The sequence below is a fragment of the Hyperolius riggenbachi genome, chromosome 10, assembly GCF_040937935.1.
Source record: "Hyperolius riggenbachi isolate aHypRig1 chromosome 10, aHypRig1.pri, whole genome shotgun sequence".
NCBI lineage: Eukaryota > Metazoa > Chordata > Amphibia > Anura > Hyperoliidae > Hyperolius > Hyperolius riggenbachi.
The window spans coordinates 112,160,858-112,177,270 of record NC_090655.1 but is presented as its reverse complement, the minus strand read 5'-3'; the positions used below and the strand labels follow the sequence as shown (position 1 = coordinate 112,177,270).

Below are 16,413 nucleotides of genomic sequence, written 5' to 3'. Positions count from 1 at the left end.
CAGCCAGGACCATAGGGCTGTCCTGGGACACGGATGGAGGAACTCTGTGATGAGAAGATTCCAGCGTCGCCCCCTGGAGACTGCAAAGGGGAGTCTGTCAGTCCATGGACAACAGCAAGGAACTGGCTTTCATGTATCCACGATGGTCAGCATTGAATTTAAAGGTATTTATGGATATTTTTCCCAACATAAAACCAACAAACGTTGATTCAGGTAATACCTTTAATCCAGTTCTGTATCATCCCTGAAGAAGAAACTCTAAAGTTTCCAAAGCTGGCAAAAAAACCTATGTACATTAAGCCATTAAAGGTATTACCTGAATGAGCATTTGTTGATGTGATGTCAGCAGATCTGCTTCAAGATCATCACTGGACCATACCTAATATTCGTAAAACAGATATATGTGAAATGGTTGGGTCCAAATGAGGAGGGGCGGCAAAGAAAGGGAGGGTAAAAAAGGCTCTTAAATGATACTATCTTTGCTTGCTTTGTTTTCCCCCTAATAAAAATAAAATGCCATACTCCCCCCATTTAAAGCGGGCCTGAACTCCAAACTTCCTCTCTGCTCTAAAAGATAGGCAGCAGCATAATAACCTTTAAAGAAAAACATTTCTTTGTTACAGCTGATACAAATCCTGCAATACATATGTATTGCAGGATCTGCTTCCTACTTTCATGGAAGCAGAAGAGGAACTCCAGTGAAAATAACATAATGAACAAAAGTGCTGAATTTTTACAATAATTTTGTATATATGATTTAGTCAGTGTGTGCCCATTGTAAAGTATTTTATCTCCCCGATTTACATTCTAACATTTATCATACGGTGACATTTTTACTGCTGGCTGGTGAGGTCAGTGGAAGTAGCTGCTGCTTGCTTTTTTGGCAGTTGAACTGTTATTTCACACAATGCAACAAGGTTCCACAGTGTGATGTCAACACCATGGTCCTGACCTCTAGCTGTGGGAGGAAGTTTCAACACAATATCAGCCATACAGAGCCCCCTGAAAATCTTTCTCATGGGAAAGGGGGTATCAGCTACTGATTGGGATGAAGTTCAATCCACGGTTTCTCTTTAACATACTGTGTCTACAAATTAGCTGCTATGTCAAGGCAGCCAGCTGACACAGCTGAGAGATCAAATTACAGGTGTGATTAGTCATAGATAAGGGGGAATTAGACAGGCTAAACTCTCTAAATACATACAAGGGGCATTTTGCTATGTTTTCCTTCTGTCCTCTGCAAGAGTTCAGGTCCACTTTAAACAATACCAGTGATCTCCTTGGCCTGGCTGACTGTTAGCACCTCCTGCTACATGGAAAGGGAGGGGGGGGGGGGGGAATGAACAAGCAAGCTGAATCTTCCAGCCACCAGAGGGTGCAGTAAGCATAGAGAAAAAAAGATCTCCATTGTAGTCAATAAGACCAATACTCTCTTCTATTTATCTAAGCGGCAGTTCTATTGCACGGAGTGGACGCAGATGGTTACTGGTATCTTATTCTCTACCGGTGGCTGAAAGAATTCGCCTTTTCCCCCTCCTCCATAATGGATAATTCCTTTAAATATGCATTAGGGAAAAGAAAAAAAGAAAAATATGTGCTGCACCAATTTACAGCTGTCAGCATGAAACACTCCCTTTAGTCACATGATTTGGCAGGGAGGAGAGTGATTGTTCTTTCAGCCAAAACAACACCTCTCTAATAAATGACTGTGAGAGACTGCACTGCCAACTGGTGGTTGTTAAAGATCTATGAATTGGTACAGCAAGTATTTTTTTTATATGAAAAACATAAAACTAACTGTCCCTGGGCTTTAATCTCATGATGCTGCGCATAAATAGAATATAATCAGACTAGCAATGTACATACAGCTATGAAAACTAACTGATTTGGCTGCTAGTATAAAAACCCATCCTGACATGTCAGCAGAGATAACAATTCTTAAGCTTCCGCTTAGCAAGGTCTAGACCGATAGCAATACTGTACCTTTGGTCCATGTGGGAAGTCAAACAGGTAAGTCATGATTTTCTACAACAAAAATAAACATGGCAAATTAATGTCTATGGACTATTCAAACACACGCTGATTCAAATGAACATTTGAAACCTATGCCTGATGCAACATACCAGTCTACAGAGTAAAGAGAAAATGCAAACCATTGATGCAGGCATAACTGCCATACCTTCATAACTGCCATACCTCCATAAAGATGCCGTGTATAAGTTGTACCAACATAGGTGACACGTACACTAGTGTAACAGAACTCCAAGTTACAAGAGATTCAAAAAATAAAACAACATAGGAAATGACAGTTTGGGTTCAATTTACAGTATACATGATTTGAAATGATAGCAAATATTGTTCTTGTACAATAATATACATTGAACACACTTTCACAATGTTCCATATTCCAGTCACACCACAAGCAGCTGTGTCTGGTTTTAACTGCTATTTAAATGCCTTCAGTTTAAATTTAAGGTGACCCTGTCACAAACCTGAGCAATGTAAAATGAGCATATGAAGATAAAGTAAATTACCAGAGGTTACCTTGACAGTGTGCACTACAGCAAAATGATTTATGTTCTAGAGCAGAGGTGTCAGACTGAAATACAAAGAGGGACGGAACTGAACACTGGGACTAAGTCCAGGCCCACCTCAATGTCTTGTGGCCCACTCCCTCCCCAATGAAGTCCCCTGGTGTCTAATGCCCCCTCCCCATACAGCTCCCTGGTGTCTAATGCCTCCCTCCTTCTCCTATACTGTTCCCTGTTATCTAGTGGTCCCACTCTCTCCCTGTACAGTTCCCTGGTGTCTAGTGGTCCTCCCTGCCCTATACAGTCCCCTGGTGTTTAGTGGTCCCCCTCCCCTATACAGTTCCCTGCTGTCTAGTGGCCCCACTCTCTCCCTTGTACAGTTTAGTGGTGTCTAGCGGTCTTCCCTGCCCTATACAGTTCCCTGGTGTTTAGTGCCCCCCTCCACTATACAGTTCCCTGGTGTCTATTCCCCCGCCCCCTTCCCTATACAGTTCCCTGGTGTCTAGTGCTTTCCCCTTCCCTCCCCCATATGGCTTCCCTGATGCTTTAGGGCTTCACCTCCAATATAGCTTCCCTGGTTATCTAGGGTTTCAAGGCCAATATAGCTTCTCTAGTGGTCTATAGTGGTCAAAACATAATGCAAAGTGGGTAAGTCACTTGTGGGCCAAATTTAATGGTTTTTGCCAGAGTTAGACATGAAATATGTCTTAATTAAGAATGATATGCAAATAACCACCTTTAAAGGTGTCTGTTTGAAGAACAGTTACATTGAGACTGTCCTGAAAGTCCAACTTTGTAATTAATTGTTCTGGGAAGGATCCTCACCTAATCCACTCACTGATGGCAAACCTCGACACTCTTTTCTAAATCTATTAGAAACATATATTCAGTCAAACAAAGCATTGTTTTTTTGTTTTTTTTGTTTTAACTTAAGGAGAATTCTCCTTTAATGTGATGGGGTACTTGGTTCAATGTATTCCAAAATCCACTTGGCTATATTACATTTGTGCTTTAGCATACTGAGAAAATCTACAACACCTGCCTTTCTGGAGCTCTATGCCTAGTCAGTGACAGGGGCGTAGCAATAGGGGGTGCAGAGGCTGCAACCGCATCAGGGCCCTTGGGCCAGAGGGCCCCCCAAAGGGCCCTCCCTCACCCACAGTATTAGCTCTCTATTGGTCCTGTGCTCATAATAATCACTTCTATAGATACTTTGAATAGTAGTAATCATTAACAAACTGATCCCCATTCCCTTCTTGCACCTCTGAAACTAGAGACCTGCAGCGGGTCGGGTAACCGAAATGCGGGTCTGGTTCGGGTACCCGAATTGATTTAAGCTGCGGGTGTGGGCCGGGTGCGGGTAGCGGTCTGCGGGTAGTGAAAGCAAGCTAAAAACCTTCTTTAGCTTTGGTTTGTGTATAAAAATAGGTTTTATTAACTTTACAGCTCCCCAATGTTACTTAAAATGTGCACTTTAGAAGAAAATGTAAAAAAGCGGGTCGCGGGTAGCGAGCCTGCGGGTCGGGTGCGGGTAGCGGTTCTGCGGGTCGGGTTGCGGGTATCAAATTCCCCAGAAAGCGGGTCGCGGGTCGGGTATGAAAAAGTGGACCCGCACAGGCCTCTATCTGAAACTGTACTTGCCATTGGCAGGTTTTGGTGCGCCGTGTCAATTGTTATGTATAGAGTGCTTGGGGGCCCCAATGTAAGACTTGCATCGGGACCCACAGCTCCTTAGCTACACCACCGCCCAGTGATCTAGCCAGCAAAATTTGACTCTTGTCAAAGTTACTGGGAACCTTACGTGTGCCCATTTTTCCTGCTGTCAACACATCACCTATAAGAGCCATGACACATGGACTGCTTCAACAAAGTGACTAACTCACAGCAAGTATTTGCTGCAACTAGACCTCAATATATATCAATAGCATTGCCAACACTACCAACTAGTCACTGTGACCAGTCGACTTAGAGGATTTGTTGCAATGATTAGCCAATCAGCAGTTAGTGTGACATGGCCCCAAGAACTGACTGTTCACTTGCTGCTTAATATATCCCACCCCTCCACAAGTGCCCTTGTAACAAGGTAATCATAGTTATGGATTTCACCTGTGAATGGTTTAATGTTGTGGCTGATCAGCATATGCGCACATACATACACACATAGATCAAACATGGTCAGGCAGTGTGCAACAAGTCTGCTTTGTTTTTGCTTCTCAGTAGTGAAGGTCAGATTCTTTAAAGTAAGGGGCACAGTATGATAGTGCAGTGTCTCATACGCACAACACCGTCAGGTGATCAGTGCCAAGTGACAGTGATCACTTACCAGCAGCTGGTGTGTCTGGATATAAGTCCATAAACAGTGAGCAGCACAGCTGTGATTAACAGAAGGATCATAAAACTGATATAGAGCATGAACTTATACGTACACGCACAACCCCAACCATAGTCCTGATGTGGCAAAGAACACCTCAGAAGGGTGCAGATCTGCTGCTGACAAACAGGAAAGGGTTAAGGAAACAAAAGTAGGACATTGCTGCAATCATCACGGCGGAGCTTTCGCTCTCTTCCCGACGCCCTGGCAACATACAGTGATGTGAATATTTAATTAGCACTTACGTGAGTATATTTATAGTCGCTGTTCGTGACCAGAAAAACCTTCCCCACTTCATTCATGCGACTCAGTAGGAGAGGAAGTTTAGGCTGAAAGGAGAGTAAGAGATGTTTAAAGCTCAGCTTCAATATAAATATACAGTAGAGTCTTGGTTATCTGGCACAGACGGGGATTGGCGGATGCCACATAAGCGTGCTTCATGATTGCTTGAGGCTCAATGTTAAAAATAGGCCTACCGAATACAGTAGTATACCCCCCTCTATATACTGTACATACAATGAACTCTGTATTAAGTGTTAAAATTAAGTAAATTAAAGTTTATTAACCTTGATGGAGCCATGGAACCCATTATTTATGAACAGCAGAGCCAACAGCCAAGGAAGTTGGCTTTCACCACTGTGAGTACTGTTGGCAATTTGTGTTGCTTGGTTGAGACTGATGGTTAATTGAGTTCCGGATAACGGGGACTCTACTGTACTTGGTATTTATCAGTAAAGTAGTACAGCATCATGTCTAGACACCATCCTGGGACAGACAGCCAGCCTTTAAATGGATCAACCACAATGAAAGATGTAAACCGTTAATCCCACAGAAAATGAGGCCACCGAACTCAGACATCGCCATTATACTGTATAAACAGATTTTTTTTAAAAGCCACTGGAACACTATCTTTCAGAACAATCAATGCAGTCATTATGGTTTACATATAATAAGACCTCAACGTCTGCTTCACTTTATCACTAATATACGCTGCATAGTGGCTAAGCCTAAACTGTGAATCAGGCTGCTGAGGTCTTCACACATTTCCCATGAGGAGTAGCAGCAAGCTGGTTTACATCTTTATCTAATTAAAGTGCACCTTAAGTCTAAATTTACCCGGGGCTCTATTTATTCCCCAAACTGTTCTGCAAAGTGATTTTGGCATTCTAACTATTGCATGGAGCATCCAAGGCCCGGAGCCACCACCACAGTCAATATCAGAGCCTGGAGAGGAATGAGAGGAGACTGCAGATGGTCAGAGGAGAGGATGCCAGAACTGAACAGGATCAAAGATAAAGAGGACCAGGCAGAAGACTCTGGTCAGCCAAACTGTGAACGTGCAAAGTCCCAATGAAAACAACGTCCCATAGCTAATTACAGAATGACTGGCATCTGACAATAGCATAACTAAATTGCAGCACTCCAAATCCTCCCAAATTTGACCGAAAACAGGTCTGTATCAGCTCTTTCTGTATAGGGCTGAGATATTAAGTAGTGAGGACCAAAGAGCATCCTGATAGAATCACATTTAAGGGAATTAAGACAACAGGGAAGGTCAGCTGGAAATTTTGATTCACTGAGAAATGAGGGAAAGCAGTGAGAGCAATAAACTGCACTGAAGAGAGGGCTTTATTTACATTATGACTATGTTACTATTATAGATGAGTGAATTGATCTGCAATGAGCGTGATTAATGTTCATACATGTTGATTGGTGTGAGACCGGTAGATTTGGAAATGGAAACCATAATGGAAAGACTTCCAAAATTAAAAGTGCATATAAAGTGTGCTTAAACCAAAGGTATAGACTATTATCATCCATAATAATTGTTCCACAAACATTCACATGACGATAATGTGTTTTAGAAGATGTAAATGGCAAGATTATGACATGCAACAAATCCTTCCTGCAATGAACAATCTATCCTGGGGGGGGGGGTCTGTTCTACCAATAACTGTCCATCTGAAAGCGTCTGTGCAAAGCCATCTAACGATCTGACAACAAACGACCTTGCAACAGACCATGCTTGCACACCTGAACGTCATACAGTGTATGCCAGGAAAATCGTACTTCAGTAAGGACTTTCTCTTGTGAGTGTTCATATTTTAACAGTCTATTACTCCTGGCAGAAAGGTTCCTAGCATTTAAGAATCCCTGAGATGAATGCCAAAATTCAACACAGAATAAGAGCATAACAAAGAAAAACTAGCTGTAACAAAATACTCTTCCCAATAATATACTACTACTGAAAGCTAGAGGAATAAAACAAAATTAAAGAAGACTTCTGACCTTCTGCGGAATGCATCAACATTAAATTACTTCAAACCATATTCATTTTAGGGCCCAGAAAAAACATACTTACATCTTTTACAACATACTTCGGGAAATTCTCCACAGTCTTCTCCTTAAGTGATCCCTGAAAGAAAGACACAAACATTGAATGTCCGGCCAGCCAGACACCACGCAAAAAGGGAAGGGAAAAAAACTAAAAAGAGAAACTAAAAAGTTAATGGGACTACAAGCATATAGCTACATGTGCCATCGTTTTTATCTAGAGGCAATATAAACGAGAGGACCATTACATGATGCACATTATTAATTATTTTCTGTTAATATGCAGTTAAATAACTCCAGTTTTATTGAGAAAACCTCAATGCTCTTAGTTTGGCTCTCAATTCAGCTGTAGAATGGCCAACATTATTTCATCTTGATTAATGTATTTTTATGTGCATACAGTTGTGTTTTATTTTTTTTTATTAATTACACTGAAATTGAGTGTTTTGGCCAGTTTGACATTGATTTTGATCATTTCAGACATCTTGTTTACAATTAAATCAAAGAGACACTTGTAAGGCAGACAAATATAACATAACATTTATAATGAAATAACCACAAACGTCTTTTCCGTGCTCACATCATTATCAGTTTTATTCAACCCCCAAGTGACATTAATTCTTAGTACTTAGTACAACATCCTTTTCCAGTTATAACAGCTTTTAAACATGAAGCATAGCTTGACACAAGTGTCTTGCAGCAATCTACGGGTATCTTAGCCCATTCTTCATGGGCAAAAGCCTCCAGTTCAGTCACATTTTTAGGCTTACGCGCTGCAACTGCTTTCTTTAAGTCCTACCAGAGGTTCTTAATTGGATTTAAGTCTGGTGACTGCGATGGCCACTCCAAAATGTTCCAGCCTTTAATCTACAACCATTCTCTAGTGGACTTGGAGGTATGCTTGGGATCATTGTCCTGGTGAAAGGTCCAACGTCTCCCAAGCCTCAGGTTTGTGACTGACTGCATCACATTTTCATCCAATATCTCCTGGTACTGAAGAGAATTCATGGTACCTTGCACACGCTGAAGCGTCCCTGTACCTGCAGCAGCAAAACAGCCCCAAAACATGATTGAACCCCCGCCATGCTTCACAGTAGACAAGGTGTTCTTTTCTTTATAGGCCTTGTTCTTCATCCTCCAAACATAGCGTTGATCCATGGGCCCAAACAATTCTAATTTTGTTTCATCAGTCCACAGAACACTATCCCAAAACTTTTGTGGTTTGTCCACATGACTTTTGGCATACTGCAGTCGACTCTTCTTATTCTTTGGAGACAGCAAGGGGGTGCGCCTGGGAGTTCTGGCATGGAGGCCTTCATTACGCAGTGTGCGCCTTATTGTCTGAGCTGAAACTCCAGTACCCGCATCTGACAAATCTTTTTTCAGTTCCTCAGCAGTCACATGGGGACTTATCTCCACTTTGCGCTTCAGGTAGCGCACAGCAGTCGAAGTCAGCATCTTCTTTCTGCCACGACCAGGTAGCGTTTCAACAGTGCCTTTTGCCTTGAATTTGTCAATGATGCTTCCTATGGTGTCTCTTGGTATGTTTAACATCTTAGCAATCTTCTTATAGCCATTGCCCTTCCTGTGAAGAGAAATCACCTCTTCTCGTCTTCCTGGACCATTCTCTTGACTTCACCATGTTTGTAAACACACCAATAAATGTCTAAAAGGAGCTGAGTATCACAGTCATTTTAAATTTGCCTAATTGGTGCTTACTATGCTTGATTGCTGCTCATTAACATCCACAGGTGTTTTTTAAATACCTGATTGAAAACACTTGAATGAACCTCTGTTCTTAAGAGTGGTAGTCTTTAAGGGGTTGAATAATTGTGTCAATGAAGAAATCAAAAAGAAAACATTTAATACTGTATAACAAAAACAATTGATGTCATTTTAGTTGTATTTGGTTCTTTAGATTTGTAATATTTAATTCTGAACACAATTACAAATGTACACTAAATGCCCCAAAACCCTTTACAGCATTGGGGGTTGAATAATTTTGAACACAACTGTGTAAAATAAGCATTCCACATAGCTTCCACCTAAAACTGACAAATACAAGCATCGGAGTCAGTGGAAATAAATGACAAACACTGCCGATTGAACCCTGGAGGATATGGACCACCCCAAAATATGCCTCCAGTCCGACTGAACCATGGGGCAGCGTGATTGGCTGCTCTCTGTCTGAGACTGTGATTGGTTTTAACACATGGAGTCTCCCATATATAGGGAGGGCTTGTGATGTGTTTCGTATTGACTACACAGCTTGTTGAAAGGCTGCAATAACCTGAAACAGCGGCCTGTTGCTGTATACAGCTGAACTTTGTAACATGTTCTAATAAAAAAGCCGATTTATAATTACACTTGGTGGTGCCGATCAATTGCTGTATCATAAATCTCTGTGTCCACATTGGTTCCTAGAGTCAACAGTCTTGGCACACCTACTTTTGCATGGTCCCTTGTACACGGGTGTTGCTTCTGCTTAAATCTATTGATGTGCATGCAGTGTGTGGTAGGAATCAAACCTTTTCTAATCAGATTCCAATTAGTGAGGGATCTGTCATTTTGCCACATTGTGTGGGAATCCATAAGAGTATGACCAGCTTTATTCCTGCTACGAGACTAATCTAATAACAATTCATAGACTTCTCCCTTAAAGAGAGTCTGAAGCGAGAATAGATCTCGCTTCAGACCTCATAGCTAGCAGGGGCATGCGTGTCCCTGCTAAAACGCCGCTATCTAGCGGCTTAACGGGGGTCCCTGTCCCCCCAAATCCCCTCCGTAATGCGGGGGAGCGCTTCCGCATTGGGGCAGGGCTAACCGCCGCAGCCCTGCCCCATGCGCGTCTGTCAGACGCGTATCTCCGCCTCTCCCCCGCCCCTCTCAGTCTTCCTTCACTGAGAGGGGCGGGGGAGAGGCGGCGATGCGCTGTGAGGCAGGGCTGCAGCCGTTAGCCCTTCCTCTAGGAAGGGCTAATCTGCGACCAAGAAGACGACCAAGGTTTGCGGGGGGTGGGTTGGGGGGACAGAGACCCTCGTTCAGCCGCGGGATAGCTGCGTTTTAGCAGGGGCACACATGCCCCTGCTATATATGAGAGCTGAAGCGAGATTTAGTCTCGCTTCAGTGTCTCTTTAAGTTAAGGTTTTCTTTAAAGGACTACTGTAGGGGGGTCGGGGGAAAAAAGAGTTACATTTCCCTGGGGCTTCTAATAGTCCCCTGCAGATGTTCTGTGCCTGCGCAGCCACTCACCGATGCTCCAGTCCCCAGCTCCGGTTAACTTCCGGAATTTGCAACTTTAAGGTCGGAGAACCACTGCGCCTGCGTGGCCGTATCCTTGCTCCCGCTGAAATCATCGGGGCGTGGGCCTGCACAGTGTTTTTCTGACTTTAAAGGCTGAAATCCCAGAGGTGAACCGGAAGCAAGGCCCGGAACATCGGTGAGTGGCTGCGCAGGCACAGGATGGCTGCAGGGGACCATTAGAAGCCCCAGGTAAGTTCAATTCTTTTTTCCCCCTACAGTACTCTTTTAAGCATAGATATATAATTATCATTTTCAACAGAAAAGGTCTTTCCTTTTGAAAGGAAATAAATAGAAAAATTATCATGGTTAAACCACATAATCGTGTTATATGACATTGATGTACAATATCTAAAAACCATGCATTTGTCCAGATTTGTAGCCGTGGAGCAATTTTAGTGGGATTGAGGTCATGGCACTGTAAATGTGGCTCAGCTGCCACCAGCTCTATTTAATGGACACACATTACAGATTTCAAATGATAAAAGCACATCCAGCATGCCACTTTAATCCCCCGTAAAAAAATAAAAAAAATAAAAAAAAAAACCAAAAAAACACCAGCAAGCATTACCTTGTAATGAACCCAATCAACAGCATCCCTGACGTCTTGGAACATGCTCCTGAACGACATGAACAGGTCTCCATCTTTAAACCCCATCTCACAGCTGTCATAATAAAATAAATAGAAGTAATGGTGTTATTTCTAGCATTAAAGGAGTCAACCAGGAATTCTAAAACCTACAAAGTCTTTGTAGTGATGCCCCCTCCCAATTTGGAGCAAACCAATCAAGATATAGGATATATCCCATCCCACAAAGACAGGGGTGCTTTAATGACCAGCAAGGCTGAAAATAAGAGAAAAAGTCACTTAAACCATCAGGAGCTGGGCTCACTATTCGCATAAGTTTGTATGGGGTAGTGAAGATTCCCCAGAGAGGAGGGTGCGATCAGGCCACTCAATGTTGCTCGGCAGCTCCCTGTGATTTTCACTGTAAGAACAAAACAAAAAGAGAAGGGGCGCTCTGAGACTCCCAGTAACTTCAAGGGAAAGCTTCAGCAGGATGGGTCTCACCTCTATGATCTGTGGCTAGTACAGCATACACAGCCCCGATGAGCAGGCGTCCCTCTTTGCCTAGCCGGGGAACGGGCTCTCCGCTCTGGCGTGGTGGAAGTGACGTCACTCCTCCTGGTGCTCTACACAAGCGTAGCTGCGGAGCACAGGACGTAGATACCCAACCACACTGAGGTTGCGTGGCGTATGCGTCTGTGTCTCCGCATAGGGACGGGGACACACGCAGCCGCCTGTATGTAATAGAGGCGTCAATTTGTCCGCGTGAGTGGAATAAAGGAGAGGGACCGCTACTAAAACTATAGCTAAGGGTTATATAAAGGAGAAGGGGGTCACAGGGGTATAAAATTTATTAAAAGACAACGCGTTTCGCAGAGGAGCAGCCTCTGCTTTCTCAAGTCATTGATCCTTGATCCAATGACTTGAGAAAGCAGAGGCTGCTCCTCTGCGAAACGCGTTGTCTTTTAATAAATTTTATACCCCTGTGACCCCCTTCTCCTTTATATAACCCTTAGCTATAGTTTTAGTAGCGGTCCCTCTCCTTTATTCCACTCACGCGGACAAATTGACGCCTCTATTACATACAGGCGGCTGCGTGTGTCCCCGTCCCTATGCGGAGACACAGACGCATACGCCACGCAACCTCAGTGTGGTTGGGTATCTACGTCCTGTGCTCCGCAGCTACGCTTGTGTAGAGCGCCAGGAGGAGTGACGTCACTTCCACCACGCCAGAGCGGAGAGCCCGGTCCCCGGCTAGGCAAAGAGGGACGCCTGCTCATCGGGGCTGTGTACGCTGTACTAGCCACAGATCATAGAGGTGAGACCCATCCTGCTGAAGCTTTCCCTTGAAGTTACTGGGAGTCTCAGAGCGCCCCTTCTCTTTTTGTTTTTTTCACTATTCGCATGGCATTTCAAAAAGAGAGGGGGGGGGGGGGGGGAGTTAGAATTTTAAAGGTTTCTAAATTCCTGGCAATGCTTTAGCATTCCTGGTGCAGGTAAGAATATCAGAGATCCAGGGAGGTTAGGTGAGGGAAAGGAATGCAATTCAGTTATCAACACATATGTTTAGTTTTACCTATGAGTCATGCTTGTGGTGATATATTGGGGTGCTGATGATAAGGATAATGCAGGAACATATTTTTCATTTTTCCTTGTGTGTCACGTGTGTATGGTTGAAGGAGGCTGCTACCTTGAGTCTGTATTCAGTCCTCTGGAAGTGGGATGTTGCTAATTGTATCTCCTGTAGTATATTTGCATCTGAGGGTGAACAATAGCAGTCAGGTCTTCACCTTTGATCTGCTGTCTCAGATGTGATTGTCTGTGTCTGGGTACAAGTAATTACATAACAACATTGCTTGGAACTCTGTGTACATGTAAACAGCTACCTGTGGGCCAAAATACAATCTAACTAATTGAGTCCGCCAAGTTCAAAGTGGACAGGAAAAGCCTTGGAATTTACATATGACAGTAGGAAGCCTCACTTCACAATCTTTTGATGTATGGACTAGACTATAGTTTTACCTGTGGAAATTGGGTTTAAGGAAGTGTTCTGAAATCTCTGAAAAGATCAAACACTAACACAGGAACACTTTGAAGTTGCACACGTTAAACAGGAAATTGGATTATTCTTGGACCTGGGACATTGGGGTGGCCCCGGGGGAACACATTTTGCTATAAAACAGCAGCTAGGACAGTCACAGATCATCTTCTCCCGAGAGTAGCTCATCGCTAGAGATGACCCAGAGGGAATCAGAAAATTTGTGTCTCTCCACGGTTGGACATTTGCGCTGGTAAAAGTTCAATTAACGTTTATCCCATTTTGTTTTTAGGCAAACTTGTCTTGCTGTGTATCCTTGTAAACTTTAATTTTGTAACTTTTTACTTTGTTTTTGTAAATCTTTTGTATATATTATTTTCTGCATTGTTCCACTTTTTTCCTGGAATATTAAATTGTTATTTAATAAGTTTGACTTCTGCTGTACTAAACTAACCCGCAAAGCTGACCCAAATACGAAAACGCGGATTGCGTGCTGAGCACTCGACAGCAGAGTGGACGTGTCTAGCAACAGCTAGTGGTGGCAGTGAGAAGTGTTTGAGGGGTCACAGCCTTGTGTTAGCTCGACTAAGGCTGCTTCCCCTCTCGATCTGGTCAAACCCGCAGTCGGGAATCGTATACGCAGGCGTGCCGCGGGGCCGGTTCTGACATAATTCCCACCACTGCCCCCAATTATGTCAGAACTGGCCCTGCAGCACGCCTGCATATACGGTTCCCGACTGCGGGTTTGACCAGATCGCAAGGGGAAGCAGCCTTAGTCGAGCTAACACAAGGCTGTGACTCCTCAAACACTTCTCAATGCCACCACTAGCTGTTGCTAGACACGTCCACTCTGCTGTTGAGTGCTCAGCACGCAATCCGCGTTTTCGTATTCGGGTCAGCTTTGCGCTTTAGGCCGAATACGGGAACGCCACGCACACACACACAGTTGCAATCTTACACTGTAGTGAAGGAAAACCACTAACAGTCGTTCCGAACGATACTGTTAGCCACTCCGAGACTTCCCACTCTGCTGTCGAGCGCGGAAGTGCCCTATACACACAATGTAATTACAATCTTGTTCGGTAGTGTTGCTCAATCATACAATCAGGCATGGACTTATACACCGTTACACTTCAGTCTCCTCTACTAGGCTATGAGTGTTAGTTTAGTACAGCAGAAGTCAAACTTATTAAATAACAATTTAATATTCCAGGAAAAAAGTGGAACAATGCAGAAAATAATATATACAAAAGATTTACAAAACAAAGTAAAAAGTTACAAAATAAAAGTTTACAAGGATACACAGCAAGACAAGTTTGCCAAAAAATAAAATGGGATAAACGTTAATTGAACTTTTACCAGCGCAAATGTCCAACCGCGGAGAAACACAAATTTTCCGATTCCCACGGGATCATCTCTAGCGATGAGCTACTCTCGGGAGAAGATGATCTGTGACTGTCCTAGCTGCTGTTTTATAGCAAAATGTGTTCCCCGGGGTCACCCCAATGTCCCAGGTCCAGGAATAATCCAATTTCCTGTTTAACGTGTGCAACTTCAAAGCGTTGCTGTTAGTGTTTGATCTTTTCAGAGATTTCAGAACACTTCCATAAACCCACTTTCCACAGGTAAAACTATAGTCTAGTAGTCCATACATCAAAAGATTGTGAAGTGAGGCTTCCTACTGTCATATGTAAATTCCAAGGCTTTTCCTGTCTACTTTGAACTTGGCAGACTCAATTAGTCAGATTGTATTTTGGCCCACAGGTAGCTGTTTACATGTACACAGAGTTCCAACCAATGTTGTTATGTAATTACTTGTACCCATACAATCACATCTGAGACAGCAGATCAAAGGTGAAGACCTGACTGCTATTGTTCACCCTCAGATGCAAATGTACCCCAGGAGATCCAATTAGCAACATCCCACTTCCAGAGGACTGAATACAGACTTAAGGTGGCCATACACTGGCCGATTTGCCATCAGATTCGACCAACAGATAGATCCCTCTCTGATCGAATCTGATCAGAGAGGGATCGTATGGCTACCTTTACTGCAAACAGATTGTGAACCGATTTCAGCCTGAAACCGTTCACAATCTGTTGTGGTGGTGGTGCCGCCGCTCCCCCCGCCCGCATACATTACCTGCTCCGCCGGCGCGACACCAGTCCCCAGGTCACCGCTGCTCCGTCTCCACTCTGGTCTCCAGGTCCAGCATGCTTTACTTTTTCCTGCCCGGCAGGAAGTTTAAACAGTAGAGCGCCCTCTACTGTTTAAACTTCCTGCCGGGCAGGAGGAACTGAAGCATGCCGGAGACCAGCGCGGAGACGGAGCAGCGGTGACCGGGGGTAGTCGCGCCGGCGGAGCAGGTAATGTATTGCCGAACGCCGCTAGCGACGCGCTCCCTACCCGCGGGCGATCGACGGTAATTTTCCGCACGGAGCGATCGACGGGATCGGACGAAATGGATCGAAATTCGGCGTGTAGCGCAAACGATTGGCAGCAGATTCGATCCCAGTGATCGAATCTGCTGTCGAAACGGCGGCAAATCGGGCCAGTGTATGGCCAGCTTTAAGGTAGCAGCCTCCTTCAACCATACACATGTGACACACAAGGAAAAATGAAAAATATGTTCCTGTATTATCCTTAACATCATCAGCACTCCAATATATCACCACAATGCTTGCTGTTAATGAGAGGTTTTGGGTGAAATCAGTATGAGCACTGTTTCAGGTCATATGCTATGGTCAGGCACAGCCTCAGGGGTAAACATTAAGGTCAGATGCAAGGCTGGGATTCGTGTTTACAATTATTCACAGAGAGGGTCAAAGGGAATGTATAGTGATTTTTTTTTTTCTGTTGTATTTTGTTAGGTTTAGAAACATGGTTTATTTGAGTTAACAGTGCCCAAGTCTAGAGATATAGCTTTTGTAATGTTAGATACTTCTTTACTGAAACAGTAAATACACATTCCCTTGAGTTTTCAAAACCTTACCAATCTGTTGGTCGAGCTTTAAATAAACAAGATTTCAAAACAAATATTTAAAGAATAAAGTTCAATTTAATGTTTCATATCTACCCCCCCCCCCCCCCAAAAATAATTTAGCGCTCAACACTATACATACATAAATACATTGGGCTCTATTCACAAAACTTCTCATAAATTACTTAGCACCTAAATGATATGCATAAATGATAATGCATTTACAAGCAAAATAATCACTTAAAAGTAAGTTGTCCCTAATTAACTTCATTTCAATACTACCATATATA

The 16,413-nt window shown here is 43.5% G+C and overlaps 1 protein-coding gene across 5 annotated transcripts in view; it reads right to left on the bottom strand.

Moving 5' to 3' along the window:
* NT5C2 (5'-nucleotidase, cytosolic II) overlaps positions 1 to 16,413 on the bottom strand; it is a 156,012-nt gene that overhangs the window by 25,974 nt on the left and 113,625 nt on the right. For 4 of the 5 annotated variants that reach the window (XM_068257522.1, XM_068257523.1, XM_068257520.1 and 1 more), the window contains exons 8-12: positions 11,108 to 11,201; positions 7,265 to 7,318; positions 5,148 to 5,231; positions 1,984 to 2,025; positions 317 to 379 (exon numbers count right to left, since the gene is read on the bottom strand). In XM_068257522.1, coding sequence (XP_068113623.1) covers positions 317 to 379; positions 1,984 to 2,025; positions 5,148 to 5,231; positions 7,265 to 7,318; positions 11,108 to 11,201 — 337 coding nt within the window. The remainder of the gene's footprint in view (positions 1 to 316; positions 380 to 1,983; positions 2,026 to 5,147; positions 5,232 to 7,264; positions 7,319 to 11,107; positions 11,202 to 16,413) is intronic. The other variant, XM_068257521.1, reaches the window with a different exon arrangement.